Source organism: Somniosus microcephalus, chromosome 15 (genome assembly GCF_052327205.1).
Source record: "Somniosus microcephalus isolate GS21.2 chromosome 15, FLI_Smic_1.0, whole genome shotgun sequence".
NCBI classification, from domain to species: domain Eukaryota; kingdom Metazoa; phylum Chordata; class Chondrichthyes; order Squaliformes; family Somniosidae; genus Somniosus; species Somniosus microcephalus.
In genome coordinates, this window is record NC_141001.1 from 42,284,826 (window position 1) to 42,306,692 (window position 21,867).

The window sequence follows — 21,867 nt, forward strand, 5'->3', positions numbered from 1 at the left end:
TCAAGGTCCCCTGGCATACTGACAGCTGTTCTCTTCTGGATGAGAATGCTGGCAACAGTGAGTCGCCATGTGTTGGCCATCCTTTCACCATCAAGTCATATACCCGAGACAGTGTCGGGTCATTTCGGGTCTCCTTCTCTATATCAGCGTTAGTTACTGGCAAGCGTTCAATTATAGTCGAATAAAATATTTCGACAGGGTCCACTGCTGGTGCTTCCTCCGCAGTAGGCAGTGGCAGGCGTGATAGCCCATCAGCGTTTCCATGCTGTTTCGTGCCCTTATACTCGATTTCATATTGGTTCGCCCCTAGAAAAAGGGACCATCTTTGTAGCCGTTGCGCAGTCATCACCGGAACGCCCTTCTTTGGATTAAAGATGGAGACAAGTGGTTGGTGGTCAGTCAGCAAGGTGAACTTCTGCCCGTGCAGATAGTGGTTGAACTTTTTCACTCCCCACACTAGGCTGAGGGCCTCCCTGTCAATCTGGGCATAGTTACGCTCGGCTGAGGTTAGTGACCGAGACGCAAAGGCTACTGGCCTCTCCGAGCCGTCCGGGAATTTGTGCGACAGCACCGCTCCAATGCCATAGGGTGATGCATCACACGCCAACCGAATTGGTAGTGCTGGGTTGAAATGAGCCAACACCTCTTTTGATGTGATCAATTCTTTGCACTTCTGGAAAGCTCGTTTACATTCGTCATTCCACTTCCATGGTACCCCCGTTTGCAGTAGGGTGTTCAGTGGGTGTAGTACTGTAGACAAATTCGGCAAGAACTTATGGTAGTAGTTCACCAGCCCGAGGAACGACCTCAGTTGTGACACATTTTCCGGTGCTGGAGCCTTGACTACTGCCTCAATCTTTTCAGGGGACTTATGTAACCCCTCTTCATCAATAACGTGGCCACAATACGAGATCTGCTTCTGGAAAAACTCGCATTTGTGGCGATTAGCTCGGAGCCCATATTCCTTCAATCTAGTGAGCACCTGCTCCAGGTTGGCGAGGTGATCACTGTCATTTTCGCCCGTGACCAGGATGTCGTCCAAATAACACTGGGTCCCTGGAATCCCTTGCAGGACTTGATCCATTGCCCTTTGCCAAATAGCCGGAGCTGATGCTACCCCGAACACCAGCCGGTTGTATTGGTAGAGACCTTTATGAGTGTTGATCATGAGGTACTGTTTCGAGGCTTCTTCTACCTTCGTTTGCAGGTACGCCTGGGCCAGATCAATCTTAGTGAAGCGTTTCCCTCCAGATAGCGAGGCGAAAATATCTTCAATCCGCGGAAGCGGATATTGTACCGTGTGAAGGACTGGGTTCACTGTCACCTTAAAGTCCCCACAGATGCGAACCTTCTTTGGTTCCCCAGGCGTATTACTCAACGACCTCTTCATTACAGGAATGATGGGTGTAGCCCACTCGCTCCAGTCCACTTTGGACAGTACTCCTGAATGTTCCAAACCTTCCAGCTCTGCTTCGACGGCTGGGTGGATCGCATAAGGCGATTAAAAAACTTTGGGCTTGCATTTTCCTCTATTTTGATCGTCGCTGTTATGCCTTTTAGTGTTCCGAGTCCCTCCTGGAACACTTCTTGTGCGTCAGTTAGCATTTTTGACAGTCGTCCAGGTGTGACGTCGTCATCCTTTTTGGCATCTACAGTCAGTGCTTGTATGGAATGCCAATCTAGCTGTATCTTCCGGATCCATTCACGTCCTAGTAGTGGTGGTCCTCCATCTGGCAATACATATAGGTCCATTTTTGGTGTTTCCTTGCCGTTATATATAACGTTCACCCTTATTTTTCCTTTGGGGTAGACTTTTTGCCCCGTGTATGTCTTCAAGACAATCTCTGTATCTCTCAAGGGTATATGTGAGAATAGCCGCTTGTAGTCCCTTCGGTTTATGACTGTTAGGGCTGATCCTGTGTCCAATTCCATTTTCACTTGGACTCCGGCTATCTTGAGCGTGACCCAGATAGTTTGGTGATCCTCCGTTTTGATCACATTATGTAGTTTCAGACAACCCAGCTCCTTGCTTCTGGAGTCTGTATCACTTTTCTGTTCGTCTGAACTACTCTCCGTCACCTTATGTACCTTCTTGTACTTCTCCTGTGGAGATTTCTTGCTGCTGGTTTTCTTTCCCGACCTGCAGACTCTTGCTATGTGTCCTACTTTTCCACACTGTCTGCACACTTTGTCCTTGAACCAGCAATCATTATGGTCGTGTGTTGTTCTGCCGCAGCGATAGCACTTCACTGTTACATATGACATTTCATTTGTGCCATATTCTTGCAGTCTCCGTTGTATCTCTGCAGCGCCCCGTGCGGCTGCTTCGTGTGACACTGCCATGCTGAAAGCCTTGTCCAGCGTAAGATCCTTTTCTGATAGAAGCCATTTCTGGGTTCCTTCACTTTGAAGCCCACACACAAACTTGTCCCTTAAAGTATCTGCTAGTCCCGTTCCAAACTGGCAGTGTTTCGATAGCTTGCGCAGTTCCGTTAAATATTCAGCATTACTTTCATCTTTATGCTGGTTCCTTTTGTGAAACTTAAATCTTTCTGCTATCAGCAGCGGTGTGGGGTTTAAGTGGTCCTGTAGGATTGACACTATGTTTTCAAAATCCTTTTCCACTGGCTTCTCTGGGGTTACTAGGTTTCGCAGTAAGCCATATGTTTTTGAACCCATTGAATTCAACAATACCAGTGCTTTCCTGTCATCTGGCACTTCATTCGCCTCGCAGTACACTTCTATGCGTTCGACATATGTCGTCCAATCTTCGACTTCATTGTCGAACGCTGTGACACTGCCACTCTTCGGCATCCCTGGGTGTGGTTAGACTGGCTCAAAATGGCGTCTCCCGTGCTCTCCCTTCTTCTCCGCTGTGGCTCAAAATGGCATCTCCCGCGCTCTCCCTTCTTCTCCGCTGCGGCTCAAAATGGCGTCGCCCGCGCTCCTTTCTTCTCCGCTGCGGCTCAAAATGGCGTCTCCCACGCTTTCCTTTCTTCCCCGCTGACGCTGCTCGGCCCTTGAACACCGACTGCACTCTGCGCGTTTTCCTTTCTTCCCCGCTGACGCTGCCCTTGAACACCAGCTGCGCTCTGCGCGTTTTCCTGCGCGCCTCTCTCTCTCGTTGACGCTGCTCGGCCCTTGAACACCGGCTACACTCTGCTCTCTCTCGTTGACGCCGCTCGGTCCTGAACACCGGCTGTGCAATGTGCGCTCTACCCTCTCTCTTCTCCCGTCGACGCTGCTCGGCCTTTTTCTGTGCCGTCGGTCAGCTCTAGCCGCCGCTGTCCGGGAAGGGTCTGCGCCGTACCTGTTGCCAGCCCGTTTCGCTGGACCACCGTGACTGGAGAACCAAGCCCAGCTCTCAACAGCTTCCCCTGCGATGCTCAAGTCTCCGCTGGATGGTCGACGCCCGTGCTTCTGGACTCGGCCTTCTTCTTTCACTGTTCTCCAGGAGCGAATCCCTGGGAGGTGATGTAGAGTTGCAGGTAGGTTTGAATCTTCTCATCGCCAATGTTAGATCCGTGTATCTTGATGTTGTGTGTCCTTCAATAACTAGACAAGAGACTGCAGGGAACAATCAACAGGTGTTTACTGGATGAGGGTTACACTAAAACTAACTATACAGATCCCTACTCAGGGTTTATATACAGGTGTGGTCACTGCCGGTACTACAGTATATAGGCACTGTAAAAAGTAGTTCTCCCCTTAAAGGTACATACACTACAGATGCCACCTTCCATACCAGTGCTTCTGACATGTCTTCCTTTTTCCTCAACCGAGGATTCCCCTCTACTGTGGTTGACACGGCCCTCGACCGTATCCGTTCTATCTCCCGCACTTCTGCCCTCACCCCTGCATCTCCCTCCCGGAACCACAATAGAGTTCCCCTTGTCCTCACCTTTCACCCCACATTCAATGGATCATCCTCTGCCATTTCCGCCACCTCCAGCGTGATCCCACCACCAAACACATCTTCCTCTCACCTCCCCTTTCAGCATTCCGAAGGGACTGCTCCCTCCGCGACACCCTGGTCCACTCCTCTATCACCCCCAACACCCCTTCCCCTTCGCCCGGCACCTTCCCATGCAAGCACAGGAGATGCAACACATGCCCTTATAGCTCCCCCCTTACCACTGTCCAGGGCCCCAAACACCCCTTCCAGGTGAAACAGCGATTTACTTGTACTTCTTGCAATTTAGTATACTGTATTTGCTGCTCACGATGTGGTCTCCTCTACACTGGGGAGACCAAACGCAGATTGGGTGACTGCTTTGCGGAACACCTCCGTTCAGTCCGTAAGGGGAACCCCGAGCTTCCGGTCGCCTGTCACTTTAATTCTCCGCTCCACTCCCACTCAGACCTCACCGTCCTCGGCCTCTTGCACTGTTCCAATGAAGCTCAGCGTAAGCTCGAGGAACAGCACCTCATCTTTCGATTAGGCACTTTACAGCCTTCTGGACTCAACATAGAGTTCAACAATTTCAGATCATAACCTCGGCCCCTATCCTATATATATTTTTTATCCACACCTTTGTTTGTGTCTTTTCTTCTCTCCCACGTGGCAGCTGTCTTTCATTCTGCCAGCGCAATTTACACTTCATCTAGAGCCATCTTTTGTTTCTTAACCTGTCCCATTACCATCTCCTTTTGCCTTGAATGATGTCTCTTAACATCTCCTGCCTTCTATCCTATCACAGACCTTCCCCTTTGTTCTTTCATCCCCTCCCCCCTTTCCCTGCCCCTACACTTGCTTAAAAATCTGTTCCATTTCCTGCTTTTTTCCAGTTCTGATGAAAGGTCATCGACCTGAAATGTTAACTCTGTTTCTCTCTTCACAGATGCTGCCACTCATTTGCCCATCCTACTTACTTATGTATGTTCTCCTGCACTTTCACAATTCTCATCACAATTTGCTATACCCCCATTTTGGTGTCAGAAAACTTCAATCTTGTTCCCTGAGTTGCTATGTGCAAATCCATGATGTACATAGTAAATAAGAGTGGCCCCAACAAATACTGCTGTGGAACACCACTCATCACATCGTTCCAGCTTGAGCAATTTCCTTTTCTGCCCTCCAACCGGCTCACTATCCATGTGGCCACATCCCTCTTAATTCCATGTGCATTTATCTTTGCCATAAGTGTCGTATGTGGTTCCTTACCAAATGCTTTTTGTACACCCTCACTAAACCACATCCACTGAATTTCCTTTATTTATCCTCTCTGTTATTTCATCAAAGAATTCAATTAGGTTGGTCAAGCATGACCTTCCCTTTAGAAATCCACAGTGACTGGCCCTGATTAGCTCATGTTTCGCCAAGTACTTAGTAATTTCATCCCATATTATAGACTCTCTTCTTCTTAGGCAGTCCCTCAGAACCGAGGATGACTTGCTTCCACACTAAAAATGAGTTCTCAGGTGACTGATGAGTCCAATGCGGGACCTACTGTCTCTGTCACAGGTGGGGCAGACGGTGGTTGAAGGGGCGGGTGGGTGGGGTACTTGCGTTGACGTGCGCGCCTTCCGCTGTTTGCGCTTGGCTTCCGCTTGCTCCCGGCGAAGAGACTCGAGGTGTTTGGCGCCTTCCCGGATGCTTCTCCTCCACTTTGTGCGGTCTTGGGCCAGGGATTCCCAGGTGTCGGTGGGGATGTTGCACTTTTTCAGGAGGCTTTGAGGGTGTTCTTGAAGTGTTTCCTCTGCCCACCTGGGGCTCTCTTGCCATGTCGGAGCTCCAAGTAGAGCGCTTGTTTTGGGAGTCTCGTATTGGGCATGCGGATAATGTGACCCATCCATCGGAGCTGATTGAGCGTGGTCAAAGCTTCGATGCTGGGGATGTTGGCCTGAGCGAGAACACTGACGTTGGTGCGCCTATCCTGCCAATGGATTTACAGGATCTTGCAGAGGCAGCGTTGGTGGTACCTCTCCAGTGCTTTGAGGTGCCTGCTGTACATGGTCTATGTCTCTGAAGCATACAGGTGGGCGGGTATCACTGCTGCTCTGTAGACCATGAGCTTGGTGCTGGGTTTGAGGTCCTGGCCTTCAAACATTCACTTCCTCAGGCGACCGAAGGCTGCACTGACACACTGAAGGCGGTGTTGGACTTCGTCATCGGCGTCTGCCCTTGTTTACAGTAGGCTCCCGAGGTATGGAAAGTGGTCCACGTTGTCCAAGGCCTCGTCATGGACTTTGATAATCGGGGAGCAGTACTGTGTGGCGGGGGCAGGTTGGTAGAGGACCTTTGTCTTACGGATGTTTAGTGCAAGGCCCATGCTCTCGAAAGCTTCGGTGAAGGTGTTGACGATTATAGACTCTACTTGTTTACCAAGAACCCAAGTGAGACTAAATGACCTAGAATTTCCTGGCTTATCCCTGTCTACTTTTTGAGGGACATTATGTTTGCCACCCTCCAGACCTCTGGTACAATATCCCATTTGAAAGTATTTTGGGAAATTATAGTCAGAGGTCTTTGCTATCTCTTCCTGAGCTTTTGTCAGGATCTTCAGATGCAAACTACAGTATTTAGATCACATTGCACAATAAGACCTCATCATTACAAACTCCTGACCACTGAAATTCCTGTTCATTTAAATCAGACATTTATTTAGTCGAGGTTTTGGGACGCTCCTGATGGAGCCTCAGCTGTGTGTTTCTGTGTATGCGCAAGCGTATCTGTGTGCTTTTGGGGTTGTGCTTGTGTCTGTGGGGTTGATTCTTGAGTGACCCCATTCACCCGCTGAACTTTGCCAGATGTCCGAACCATTTTCATGGTCGGGCCTCACTTGAATATCGGTGAACTGCCGACACATTTGGAGCACTGACAGACAGCTCAACGATCCGAGGGAGGGGCTGGAATGCCAGTGGCTTCTCCGGCGGACATGAAAATCGCATCAGGGTCCTGTGTATATCACAGGATCCCGATTTGCACAAGTTAATGAGGCTACTACCTGTTTCGGGCGGCATTACTGGGTGCCTATTTCCCTGCCCCCTCCAAAATCGCGGGAGGCCAGATGTCGGCAGGAACAGGTGCTGCGCCTTAATTTTGGTCTTGCTGCTGCACAATTCCCACCAAAAAATGTTTGTGTCCACAAAATGTTATGCTTCTTTCTGTTTTTTAACAAACTTGCAACAGGCATGTTTTACACAGCTGTCTGGTACAGAAACTGGGGGGAGTGGATGAGAATTATTTCTGATTTCTTTTTGGGGGGGGGGATGTCTGGAGACATTCAGTCAGAGCTTAGGTCATGCCTCCTACTCCTACTCCTGTGCTATTTCCTGAAAGCTGTGGCCTCCACGCACTCATTACAGTCAGTCAGGTTTAAGGAGAACATTCACAGACTATGTATGTGTTACACTTCCCACGTCATTCCTGGATTCCAGATGTTCATTTCACCTGTTGCCCTTATAACAGCTTGTTGTTTTAAAAATCATTTAAGAAACCCTTGAGCATTGAGAATGGTTACAGCACAGAAGGAGGCCATTCGGCCCATCGAGCCCATGCCAGCTCTCTGTAAGAGCACTTCAGCTAGTCCCACTCCCCCGCCCTTTCCCCGTATTCCAGCAAATTTTTTTGCTTCAGGTACTTATCCAATTCCCTTTTGAAAGCCATGATTGAATTTGCCTCCACCACCCTTTCAGGCAGTGCATTCCAGATCCTAACCACTCACTGTGTAAAAAAGTTTTCCTCATGTCGCCCGCCTTTGGTTCTTTTGCCAATCACCTTAAATCTGTGTCCTCTGGTTCTCGAACCTTCTGCCAATGGGAACAGTTTCTCTCCATCTACTCTGTCTAGACCCCTCATGATTTTGAACATCTCTATCAAATCTCCTCTCAACCTTCTCTGCTCTAAGGAGAACAACATCAGCTTCTCTAGTCTATCCACGTAACTGAAGTCCCTCATTCCTGGAATCATTCTCGTAAATTTTTTCTTTACCCTCTCTAAGGCCTTCACATCCTTCCTAAAGTGCGGTACCCAGAATTGAGGCCGAACCAGTGTTTTATAAAGGTTCATCATAACTTATTTGCTTTTGTACTCTATGCCTCTATTTATGAAGCCCAGGATCCTGTATGCTTTCTCAACCTGCCCTGCCACCTTCAATGATTTGTGCACATATACCCCCATGAACTGTGTTCATGCACCCCCTTTACGATTGTACCCTCTCCTCGTTCTTCCTACCAAAATGTATCACTTCGCACTTTTCTGCTTAAATTTCATCTGTCACGTGTCTGCCCATTTCACCAGCCTGTCTATGTTCTCTTGAAGTCTATCACTATCCTCCTCACTGTTCACTACACTTCCAAGTTTTGTGTCCTCTGCAAATTTGAAATTGTGCCCTGTACACCCACATCCAAGTCATTAAAATTTATCAAGAACTACAGTGGTCCTAGAACCGACCCCTGGGGAACACCATTGTATACCTTCCTCCAGTCCGAAAAACAACATTCACCAATACTCTCTGTTTCCTGTCACTTAGCCAATTTCGTATCCATGCTGCCACTGTCCCTTTTATTCCAAGGGCTTCAACTTTGCTGGCAAGCCTATTTTGTGGCACTTTATCAAACGCCTTTTGGAAGTCCATGTACACCACATCAACCGCATTGCCCTCATCAACCCTCTCTATTACCTCATCAAAAAACTCAATCAAGTTAGTTAAACCCGATTTGCCTTTAACAAATCCATGTTGGGCTGGCTTTCCTTAATTAATCCACACATGTCCAAGTGACTGTTAATTTTGTCTCTGATTATTGTTTCTAAAAGCTTCCCCACTACCGAGGTTAAACTGACTGGCCTGTAGATGCTGGGTTTATCTTTACACCCTTTTTTGAACAAGGGTGTAACATTTGCAATTCTCCAGTCCTCTGGCACCACCCCCGTATCTAGGGTGGATTGGAAGGTTCTGACCAGTACCTCCGCGATATCCTCCTTAACTTCCCTCAGCATCCTAGGATGCATCCCATCCGGTCCTGGTGACTTAGCAACTTTAAGTACAGACAGCCTTTCTAGTACCTCCTCTTTATCAATTTTTATCTCATCCAGTATCTTCGGTACCTCCTCTTTCACTATGACTTTGGCAGCATCTTCTTCCTTGGTAAACACAGATGCAAAGTATTCATTTAGTACCTCAGCCATGCTCTCTGCCTCCATGCACAGGTCTCCTTTTTGGTTCCTAATCAGCCCCACTCCTCCTCTTACTACCCGATTACTATTTATATGCCTATAGAAGACTTTTAAATTCCCTTTTATGTTAGCTGCCAATCTATTCTCATACTCTCTCTTTGCCCCTCTTATTTTCTTTTTCACTTCCCCTCTGAGCTTTCTATATTCATCCTGATTCTCACTTGTATTCTCAATCTGACATCTGTCATACACGCTCTTTTTCTGCTTCATCTTACTCTCCATCTCTTTCGTCATCCAGGGAGCTCTGGCTTTAGTTGCCCTACCTCTCCCCCTCATGGGAATGTACCTGAACCATCTCCTCTTTAAAGGCAGCCCATTGTTCGAGTACAGTTTTGCCTGCCAATCTTTGATTCCAATTTACCCAGGCCAGATCTGTTCTCAACCCACTGAAATTGGCTTTTCTCCAATTAAATATTTTTACGCTAGAATGCTCCCTGTCCTTTTCCATAGCTAATCTAAACCTTATGATACTATGACCCACCTCATTCCCCAGAACCATATCCAGCAATGCCTCCTTCCTTGTTGGGCCGGAAACGTACTGATCAAGAAAGTTCTCCTGAACACACTTCAGAAATTCTTCCCCCTCTCTGCCCTTTCCACTATTACTATCCCAGTCTATATTAGGATAATTGAAGTCCCCCATTATCATTACTCTATAGTTCTTGCACCTCTCTGTTATTTCCCTGCAAATTTGCTCCTCTATATCTTTCATAGAAACATAGAAACATAGAAGATAGGAGCAGGAGTAGGCCATTCGGCCCCTCGAGCCTGCTCCGCCATTCAATGCGATCATTGTTGATCATCCAAATTCAGTACCCGGTCCCTGCTTTCTCCCCATACCCCTTGATCCCTTTAGCCTTAAGAAATATATCCAACTCCTTCTTGAATATATTTCATGTATTGGCCTCTACTGCCTTCTGTGGTAGAGAATTCCACAGGTTCACCACTCTCTGGGTGAAGAAATTCCTCCTCATTTCTGTCCTAAATGGCCTACCCCTTATCCTACTATTTAGTGGCCTATAGAATACACCTAATAGTGTAATGGCACCTCTATTGTTTCTTAACTCTAACCAAATAGATTCTGTCCTTGACCCCTCCAGGACATCTTCTCTCTCCAGCATTGTAATATTTAAACAATACTGCCACCCCACCTCCTTTCTTTCCTTCCCTATCTTTGCTGAACACCTTATATCCAGGAATATTTAAAACCCAACCCTGCCTTTTATTGAGCCAGATCTTCATTATTGCCACAACATCATATTCCCATGTGGTAATTTGCACCTGCAGCTCACCAACCTTATTTACCACGCTCCGTGCGTCTACACACATAGAGTGGTTGAGGCAAATAGCATAGATGCATTTAAGGAGAAGCTAGATAAGTACATGAAGGAGAAAGGAATAGAGGATATGTTGATAGGGTTAGATGAAGTAAGGTGAGGGGAGGCGCGTGTGGAGTGTAAACACTGGCATTGACCAGTAGTGCCAAACGGCCTGTTTCTGTGCTGCAAAGACTATGTAATTCTAAGTAATCATTTTGTGATGTTGATAGGTTATTCAATTGGCTGGGGAATCACAGCCAAACCCACTCCTAACCTCATCTGATGTCCAGATTCTCACTTTGCAGCTGGGGATGCTTCATAGTGATCAGGAATGGGACCATTGCTGATTTTCCGCTCCCTCACATAGGGATGCTGATATGGTGTCCCAACTGCTGAATAGGCTGAAATCAGGTAACTCAGCACATACCAGGATTTGAATCTGCGTTATTCCTGGTCTATATGAATTAGTGCTAAACTAGAGGATGTCTTTAGTCGCTAAGCAATTTGTGGAGTTTGGAGAATATCGCTTAATTAAGTAATTAGAGTTAACTGCATCCCAGTTACGTTACATGCTACTAAAATGTGTACTTTATGTGCGAGTCTAGTCAGTATAGACTTGAAATCTAACCTCTTGGGGAAGGGTCAGGGGTGGGACGTAACTTCCACCTGACTCATGGATGATACCTAACCCCATTCCACTTCTGGGGCATTGGCATATTGCAGCCTAGTGAGCATTCCATTTTCAGTGCAACTGGGACATCAACCTCAGCGGGGCAGGGGGAGCGATTTAGTTGTGCCACCTTGCCACAGTGTAAGTTGGTTGGCTGCACTGCCAATGATTAAATTTGCTGCTGTCCTTATGGCAACTGATCACTCTGCAATCCATTGCTTTTGGGATCCAGAGAGTTAAGAAGAAGAACTTGCATTTATGTAGCAACCTCAGGTCATTGCAAAGTGCTTTACAGGCAGTGAAGAACTCTTTGAAGTGTAGTCACTGTTGCACACAGCAGGATCCCTCAAACAGCAATGTGATAATGACCAGATGATCTGTTTTAGTGATGTTGGTTGAGAGATAAATATTGGTCAGGACACCGGGGAGAACTCCCCTGCTCTTCTTCGAAATAGTGCTGTGGGATCTTTTACATCCACCTGAGAGAGCAGACAGGGCCTCGGTTTAACATCTCATCCGAAAGACGGCACCTCTGACAGTGCGGCACTCCCTCAGTACTGCACTGGAATGTCAGCCTAGATTTTGTGCTCAAGTTTCTAGAGTGGAACTTTAACCCATCTTCTGACTCAGAGGTGAGAGTGCTATCGTTGAGCCAAGGCTGAGACTGTATTAAATTATGTGGCCCCACTCTCGCCAGCATTAGGTTCTGGAAAGTAAGATCTTGGCAATATGAACTAAATGGTACAATTTTAATTGGGGGGGGGGCAGGAACAGAGACTTGGGGGTATACGTACTCAAGGCTTTGAAGATGGCAGGACAAGTTGAGAAGTCTGCTAAACAAGCATACAGGATCCTTGACTTTATAAATAGAGCCACAGAGTACAAAAGCAAGGAAGTAATGCTAAAATTTTATAAAACTCTGGTTAGGCCCCAGCTGGAGCAATGTGGCAAATTCTGGGCACCACACTTCGGGAAGGATGTCAAGGCCTTGGAGAGGGTGCAGAGGAGATTTACTAAAATGGTACCAGGGATGAAAGACTTCAGTTATGCAGAGAAACTAGAGAAACTTGGGGTTGTTCTCCATAGAGCAGAGAAGGTTAAGGGGAAATTTGAAAGAGGTGTTCAAAATCATGAAAGGTTTTGATAGAGTAAATAAGGAGAGGCTGTTTCCAGTGGCAGAAGGGTCGATAACCAGAGGTCACAGGTTCAAGGTATTTGCCAAAAAAAGTGAAATGAGGGGGAAAAAACTACACAGCCAGCTATTGTGCTCTGGAGTGCACTGCCTGAAAGGATGGTGGAAGCAGATTCAATAATAACTTTCAAAAGGAAATTGGATAAATACTTGGAAGGGGGAAAGTTTGCAGTGCTATGGGGAAAAGAACAGGGTAGTGGGACTTATTGGAAAGCTCTTTCAAAGAGCCGGCACAGGCATGATGGGCCGAATGTCCTCCTTCTGTGCTATATCACTCTGTGATTCTGTAAGTGTGCCTGCCTTATGCAGGTATACATTGCAGTGGGGGCACATGAGCTTGAGGTGGCGGGAATTTCGATGGATAAAGCCTTCTGCCTCTTTTGGTGATGTCTGCACAGGAAGGCGGGCATGCTCTTTGCAGTGGAAATTTCAGTGGGCAGTAAAAGGGGCAGAGTTCCAAGGAAACTTTCACCCTGCCCACACAGATAATGTGCCCGCTGGGCAGAGAAATATTGACTCTTGAGTACTGGCAGGCTGTTGGATCATAGAGGTGGAGAGGGATGAGACTGATCCTGTCTTCAGATGCTATTCAGGAAGCTCTGGTTAGTAATAAGGAATGGGAACTCTCACTGAGGGGAAGTGTACTACCCCCACTGAGACCAGTGTCCCAGCACACTCGGGCTAGAACCTCCCCAGCCCACATAGCTCAGCTACTGTGGTCGAGCTTGCTGGCTCCCGGACAGCTCATTGCATCACATGTTCAGGGAACTTCCGCCTCTTCAAAACCACTTTAAAAAAAAAATCCTCAAATTGTTTATACAGTGACTGAAGCAAATCTTCCCAAGTAGGCGGAGTACGGTCCCGACCTTTTTTTGATGTTTTAACAAATTGAATTTGAAAACCATGGAGAGGAAATGCTTGCATCAGATCCTGTCATTTTTTTTAAATATAAAGAAACGGGTCCTTTTCCAGTAAAGAGTTATGATCCATCGGTGGCCCTGGATCAACCCCTCCTCCAGCTTGGAGTTCAAAGCCAGGCTGACATCAGAAGGGCGAGGCAGGAAATGGGAGGATCCTGGAGAGCCTTTATCTCCAGGGGAAAGTCATTGCTTCTTTAGTCAGCGAGCAGCCGGCGCATTGGCGAGAGCTCGGGCGGATTTAAGCCGGGTCGGTGCCTCGTGGTCGCTTTTTCTTTCAACAACTAAGACTCGAAATAAAAAAGCCCTCAGAATGAAGAAGACCTCAGAAGGCGCCCAAGTGATCAAGGAGGGCATTCTGGAAAAGAGAAGCGACAACCTGCTCCAGCTCTGGAAGAAGAAGTACTGCGTCCTGACCCAGGACAGTCTCGGGCTCTTCCCAGATTCCCAGAGACGCTCCCGGAGCAAGGACCTGAGCCTCCAGGAGATCAGGACGGTGGACTGCGTGGAGAGGACGGGCAAGCACATCTACTTCACCGTGGTGACCACCGACAACAAGGAGATGGACTTCAGGTGCCTGGGGGAGAGCTGCTGGAACTCGGCCATCACCATGGCGCTCATTGAATTCAAGAACAGAAAAGCCATTCAGAGTTTCAAATCGAGACAGGACAGTGAGATGCTGTCTCCGGGCCAACAGGACAAGCTGCTGGGAAGGTCTCCTTAAACCCCTCGCTCCAAAGGTAAGGACCGGATCCGCTCCTCTACCCGGAGGGAATTTAATATTGTAACATTTTACATTCAACACCCCCGAGTCTCTCTGTTCATGTCCGTGTTGTAACTCTTGCCTTTCTTTCTCGGGTCTGATCCGATTGGGGAATATGTCAAATTGTTAGTAACTGTGTGCGGATTAAAAGTGGACTCGGACTGGCAGTGAGCTCCCGGACAACACCGGAACATGTCGGGTGATACAGAAAGCTGATTCTCTTCGAATTAGCGGTTAATTCGGACACAGTCCGATCCCCAAGTCTTGATTTAGAAGAACTTTAAAACAAAAATTCACCTCAAGTTTCTGGTAAAGTTCCGCTCCGCGATCCTGACACGTGGAGCACGGAATTACTGGGAGCAGCAAAATGGCCCAAAGTTTAAACGTTGTGATCGGCGCCAACCTTCGGGCTCAGATTCTGTGGGTGTTCAAGACTTTTACCGCCACATGGGGAAGCGCCAATCACCCATCCCGAGACAGGGCCGCTGTTCCCCAAACCAGGAGCCCCTCCATTCTCCTCCCCGGGTGTTCCCACACCTTGGCATCTGACGGTGGCCTGTCTAATTGCGAGGACCCGCTTATATGGGAACTCATGCTGACACTTGTCACCTCTTTGGGTTCAAGATGTAACCTGTTGCTTGGTCTTCAGCAGTGTAGACCAGGAAGATCCCAGGCCTGTGCTGAACTAGCTGATCTCAGCCAGGGTGGCTATAAGTGGCAGCAAATGAGCTCCGTGCCCTTGAACCAGGGGGAGAATAAGCTTCGCCCATGGTCTGCCACCATTACCGACTGGACTCAGTCCTGAAAAACGGTTACATCAATCAATGGGGAGGTGGCTGCCCACTCCTTTTTGTAATGACACACCAGCATGAGTCAGTGCCTTCAGGATAGGAGAGGGGGAAGGAAGGGGGAAAAATGAGGGCAAGGAAATAAACCAGTAACCTGAGATGTCAATCTGAAAAAATATAAAGGTAAAATATTTTATCATCTGTTCGGCTTTTTCTCCTCCCGACTTAACAGTACTGACCGGCTCTTGCTGCCTCCTCTTGATGTATGGTTGAGAGCTCCCCTCAATAAATGAAAGCAAGCTCGCTGGGCTTTATCTGCTAATATTAAACATTTAAAAATAACTTGTGGTGCTGACTGTTGGAAAATGCTCTGGTCACTGACTTTATGTCCTCTCTCTTTCTAGAACAGCTAAATTGATTGTGGAAAAAATATCTCTGACTGAGGATGTGGATGAAGGAAACCAAGGGATGGATTGAGAGCGATTTTGAAATGAACGCAATTTCATCCTCTGTGCTGCTTCTGCCAAATGGATCTGAACTGCTGCATTCAGAGCCATCGGATACCCAGGATCCAAAGCCAGGCTGAAGGGAGTCTGCGGGGGGCTGGCTGGAAACCTGCTTCTCTATTTATTTATCTATTGCAGAACCCAAGAACTTTTATCTTTTTGCATCAACTCTTCACATAAATTATTTTGTAATCTAATTTTGCTTATTTATTAAAGTTTTTTAAAAAATAAACTTAAATCTGCCCTCTTTTCAGAGTTCAGTTTTTGCACTTACATAAAGTGGGGTTACAAACGTTTTTGCACTCATTACCTCAAAGTATGGTGTCCAAATGAGGCGTGCCATGGTGCCTCAGGGGCTACATATAAAGTTGCTGATACATATAGATCTTGATGACCTGATTTAAGATTTATTCAGCAATAAAGCAACAGTGCCAATAAACAGCTCTTTCCAATCCCCCAGACCAATAAAATTCAAACCAGACGCACCAGCAAATAAGAAATTTAAGTACAAATAGGACTGAGTCAGTGGTCTGGTCTTCAAGGATTGGATTGTCTGGGATCAGGAGCTGTGCATGGCTCTGTGACCACAGATTGGACACCCATGGATGGATTGGTCAGTTCCTTCTAAGGGAAGAACTCGGGGGCAGCAACTGTGAGCATACAGTTCTCGTTCCCTCATTCTCCTGAAGGCATAGATTCTCACTGGGATATGGTCCCACAGGCACTAGCCACTCTCCAGTATTTTGCCCATAGAATCAAAGAATGGTTACAGCCATTCGGCCCATCAAGCCCATGCCGGCTCTGCAAGAGCACTTCAGCTAGTCCCGCTCCCCTGCCCTTTCCCTGTAGCCCTACAAATTTTTTTTCATTCAGGTATTTACCCAATTCCCTTTTGAAAGCCACAATTGAATCTGCCTCCACCACCCTCTTGGGCAGTGCATTCCGGATCCTAACCTCTTACTGCATAAAAAAGTTTTCCCTCATGTCGCCTTTGATTCTGCCAATCACCTTAAATCTGTGTTCTCTGGAGCTCGACCCTTCCGCCAATGGGAACAATTTTTCTCAGTCTACTCTGATTTTGAACACCTCTATCAAATCTCCTCTCAACCTTCTCTGCTCTAAGTAGAACAACCCCAGCTTCTCCAGTCTATCCACCTAACTGAATTCCCTCATCCCTGGAACCATTCTTGTGAATCTTTTCTGCACCCTCTCTAAGGCCTTCACATCCTTCCTAAAGTGCGGTGCCCAGAATTGGACACAATACTCCAGTTGAGGCCGAACCAGTGTTTTATAAAGGTTCATCATAACTTCCTTGCTTTTGAACTCTATGCCTCTATGAAGTCCAGGATTCTGTATGCTTTTTAACCATTTTCTCAACCTGCTCTGCCACCTTCAACGATTTGTGTACATATACCCCCAGGTCTCTCTGTTCATGCACCCCCTTTAGTTTATATTGCCTCTCATTCTTCCTACCAAAACATATAATCTGCGTTAAATTTCATCTGCCACGTGTCCGCCCATTCCACCAGCCTGTCTTATGTCTTCTTGAAGTCTATCACTATCCTCCTCACTGTTTACTATACTTCCAAGTTTTGTGTCATCTGCAAATTTTGAAATTGTGCCCTGTACACCCAAGTCTAAGTCATTAATATATATCAAGAAAAGCAGTGCTCCTGGTACCGACCCCTGGGGAACATCACTGTATACCTTCCTCCAGTCCGAAAAACAACCGTCATCACTACTCTCTGTTTCCTCTTAGCCAATTTTGTATCCATGCTGCCACTGTCCCTTTTATTCCTTGGGCTTCAACTTTGCTGGCAAGCCTATTATGTGGCACTTTATCAAACGGCTTTTCGAAGGCCATGTACACCACCTCAACCGCATTGCCCTCATCAACCCTCTCTGTTACCTCATCAAAAAACTCAATCAAGTTGGTTAAACATGATTTGCCTTTAACAAATCCGTGCTGGCTTTCCTTAATTAATCCATACTTGTCCAAGTGTCTGTTAATTTTGTCCCTGATTATTGTTTCTTAAAGCTTCCCCACTACTGAGGATAAACTGACTGGCCTGTAGTTGCTGGGTTTATCCTTACACCCTTTTTGGGTGTAACATTTGCAATTCTCCAGTCCTCTGGCACCAGCCCTGTATCCAAGGAGGATTGGAAGATTATGGCCAGTACCTCTGCAATTTCCACCTTTATTTCCCTCAACAACCTAGGATGCATCCCATCCAGTCCTGGAGACTTAGCTACTTTAAGTACAGCCAGCCTTTCTAGTACCTCCTCCTTATCAATTTTTATCTCAACTACCTCCTCTTTCACTATGACTTTGGTTGCATCTTCTTCCTTGGTAAAGACAGATGCAAAGTACTCATTTGGTACCTCAGCTATGCCCTCTGCCTCCATGCATAGATCTCCATTTTGGTCCCTAATTGGCCCCACCCCTTATAATGGGGAATGAGGAAATGGCAGAGAAATGAAATAAATACTTTGTTTTTGTCTTCACAGACGAAGACACAAAAAACCTCCCAGAAATACGAGAAAACCAAGGGTGTGATGAGAATGAGGAACTTAAAGAAATTATTAGTAAAAAAACAGTACTAGCAAAATTAATGGGACTAAAAGTCGATAAATCCCAAGGACCGGATGACCTACATCCTAGGGTTTTGAAAGAGGTGGCCATTGGGATAGTGGACGCATTGGTTGTCATCTTCCAAAATTCTATAGATTCTGGAACGGTTCCTGCAAATTGGAGGATAGCAAATGTAACCCCGCTATTTAAGAAAGGAGGGAGAGAGAAAATGGGGAACTACAGACCTGTTAGCCTCACATCAGTAGTTGGGAAAATGCTGGAATCTATTATAAAGGATGCAATAACTGGGCACTTAGAAACTAATAGTAATATTGGGTAGAGTCAACATGGATTTATGAAAGGGGAGTCCTGTTTGACAAACCTATTGGAGTTCTTTGAGGATGTAACTAGTGGAGTAGACAGGAGAACCGGTAGATGTGGTGTATTTGGATTTTCAGAAGGCCTTCGATAAAGTCCCACACAAGAGATTGGTGAACAAAATTAGGGCACCTGGAATTGGGGGTAATATACTAGCATGGATTGAGAATTGGTTAACAGACAGAAAACAAAGAGTAGGGATAAACGGGTCTTTTTCAGGATGGCAGGCTGTGACTAGTGGGGTACCGCAAGGATCGGTGCTTGAGCCCCAGCTATTCACAGTCTATATCAATGATTTGGATGAGGGGACTAAATGTAACATTTCCAAATTTGCTGATGACACAAAGCTAGGTGGCAGGGTCAGTTGCGAAGAGGATGTGAAGAGGCTTCAAGGGGATCTCGACAGGCTCAGTGAGCAGGCGAGAACATGGCAGATGGATTATAATGTGGATAAATGTGAAGTTATCCACTTTGGCAGAAAAAACAGAAAGGCAGAGTATTTCCTAAATGGTGAAAGATTGGGGAATGCAGATGCTCAAAGGGACCTGGGTGTCCTTGTACATGAGTTACTGAAAGTGAATATGCAGGTGTAGCAAGCCATTAGGAAAGCAAATGGTATACCATCCTTCATTACAAGAGGATTTGAGTACAGGAGTAAAGATGTCTTACTCCAATTATATAGGGCCTTGGTGAGACCACACCTGGAGTACTGTGTACAATTTTGGTCTCCTTACCTAAGGAAGGATAAACTTGTCATCGAGGGAGTGCAACGAAGGTTCACGAGATTAATTCCTGGGATGGCGGGACTGTCGTATGAGAAGAGATTGAGTAAACTAGGCCTGTATTCTCTTGAATTCAGAAGAATGAGAGGGGATCTCATTGAAATGTACAAAATTATTACAGGGCTTGATAGGATGGATGCTGGGAAAATGTTTCCCTTGGCTGGGGAGTCTAGAACCAGGGGCCACAGCCTCAGGATAAAGGGTAGGCCATTGACTGAGATGAGAAGAAATTTTTGGAATTCTCTACCCTAGAGGGCCGTGGAGGCTCAGTCATTGGGTATATGCGAAACAGAAGTCAATAGATTTCTGACTAGTAAGGGCATCAAGGGATATGGCGATAAGGCTGGTGAATGGGATTGAGGCAGATCAGCCATGATCTCACTGAATGGCGGAGCAGGCTCAAAGGGCTGAATGGCCTACTCCTGCTCCTATTTCTTATGTTCTTACTACCCGTTTACTATTTATATGCCTATAGAAGACTTTTGTATTCCCTTTTATGTTAGCTGCCAATCTATTCTCATACTCTCTCTTTGCTCCTCTGATTTCCTTTTTCACTTCCCCTCTGAACTTTCTATATTCATCCTGGTTCTCACTTGTATACTCAACCTGACATCTGTCATACACCCCCCTTTTTCTGCTTCATCTTACTCTCTATCTCTTTCATCATCCAGGTAGCTCTGGCCTTGGTTGCCTTACCTTTCCCCCTCATGGAAGCTGCAACACAGGACTACATGCATGCTAAAAAGCGGAAGCAGCATGCTATAGACAAGAGCTAAGCGATCCCACAATCAACGGATCAGATCAAAGCTCTGCAGTCCTGCCACATCCAGTCGTGAATGATGGTGGACCATTAAGCAACTAACGGGAGGAGGAGGCTCCATGCATATCCCCATCCTCAATGATGGCGGAGCCTAGCACGTGATTGCAAAAGACAAACCTGAAGCGTTTGCAACCATCTTCAGCCAGAAGAGCCGAGTGGTTGATCCATATCGGTCTCCTCCTGAGGTCCCCACCACCAGAGAAGCCAATCTTCAGCCAATTCCTGGCCTCTTGATGTTCGCACATGGGTTTCTAGCAGGGGTCACTTGGATAGTGATTTTGAATGGGAACTCTGCCTAGCCCAGGGACACTGAGGACAATTGCAATATCTGTACTATACTGTCCTCGCTGAGATCCATGATCAGGAGTTGAACATGCTGATTTTTAATTTTTTTCCCTGAAATACAGAAATAACATTGTGACACCCAGCTGCTGTTATTCTTGGCAGTGATGGGTGCTACCGTCTCTGTTCAACCCATTCCAATTGTTCTATCGACATTGCTTGATTTAGATTTCAAAAGGTGAACATACAGTACAGACAGGGCTGTCAGTTCTTGCATCACAGCAATCGTGGAACAAGCTGAGTAGATGGGCGTGCTGCTATCTTCTAGCAGAACGTGACTAAAAATGTAATTGTCCGAACCTGATTCTAAATTTAAGGCAGTACTGGACGGATTCTGCTGGGAGATAATCATGGGTATCCAAGCTGTGAACATAGGACCATGTGCAGCCCTTGAGCACTGAAACTGACTATTTTCCTGCTCTGGAATAATATTGCAACTATCTATAATGAGGGTAATCTACCCAATCAGCTGCTTTGTTTTCATATTTTTTTGTGCTCCAGGTGCGGGATGCTAACCTTGGGTAGTGGAGCACTTTCCATGGCACAGAGACGGTGTCTGCGGTCTGTATGCAGACATGTTTGACGCAGTCTGTGGCATTTCCTTTCATTTCCTTGCCAGTCTACCATCAAAACAAATGATTGTAAACTTTAAAAAAACTATAAAAATGTATCGACCAGTGAAATAAGTTTTTCTGACACCAAAGTTTTACCTGAGGAAATATAATCTTTTCAGCTGGATTTATAAAAACTGAAATGCCGAATCAGCAATAAATAGGGATTGTGGCAGGTTGTCGTCAAACAGCTTTTAAATTTGTTTACCGTACATAGCAGACACAGACTCAACACTGGCCATTGGTGTGCTAAGCTCATTTTGCACTGGAGTTTGTTTAGATCAGGCTCTGGGAGACTGTCTTTTACACTAAACCCAGATCTCTTCTGGTGCTAGCATAAGAGATGAATGTTTTCATCCGTCAATGATCCTGCCACTGCGATAAAGAAGCTGGATATAGTAGTGTAAATGCCAGGAGCAGACTCATGAACATTAATTTTCTACAATCCAACCTAAACATGTACTAGCGTAACAAACAGGGGTAGTTCCTGAAGAGCTTTTTTTTTTTATTCGTTCATGGGATGTGGGCATCGCTGGCAAGGCCAGCATTTATTGCCCATCCCTAATTGCCCTTGAGAAGGTGGTGGTGAGCAGCCTTCTTGAACCGCTGCAGTCGGTGTGGTGAAGGTACTCTCACAGTGCTGTTAGGGAGGGAGTTCTAGGATTTTGACCCAACGACGCTGAAAGATCGGCAATATACTTCTAAGTCAGGATGGTGTGTGACTTGGAGGGGAACTTGGAGGTGGTGGTGTTCCCATGCGCCTGTTGCCCTTGTCCTTTTAGGAGGTAGAGGTCGCGGGTTTGGGAGGTGCTGCCGAAAAAGCCTTGGTGAGTTGCTGCAGTGCATCTTGTAGATGGTACACACTGCAGCCAGGGATGCTGATGGAGGAGTTTGGGACATTGGCTGGAAGGTATGATTCTATTGTTGCTTGACTCGTCTGTGGGACAGCTCTCCCAATTTTGGCACAAGTCCCCAGATGTTGGCGAGGAGGACTTTGCAGGGTCGACTGGGATGGGTGTGCCGTTGTTC

At 46.5% G+C, this 21,867-nt stretch overlaps 1 protein-coding gene across 1 annotated transcript; it reads left to right on the forward strand.

Annotated features, from left to right (window-relative positions):
* Positions 1–13,442: 13,442 nt before the first annotated feature.
* On the forward strand, positions 13,443–15,565 carry phlda2 (pleckstrin homology-like domain, family A, member 2). The gene is made up of 2 exons (XM_086007690.1): positions 13,443–14,016; positions 15,232–15,565. The coding sequence occupies exon 1, from the start codon at positions 13,590–13,592 to the stop codon at positions 13,998–14,000; it is 411 nt and encodes a 136-aa protein (XP_085863816.1). The 5' UTR covers positions 13,443–13,589; the 3' UTR covers positions 14,001–14,016; positions 15,232–15,565.
* Positions 15,566–21,867: the final 6,302 nt, after the last annotated feature.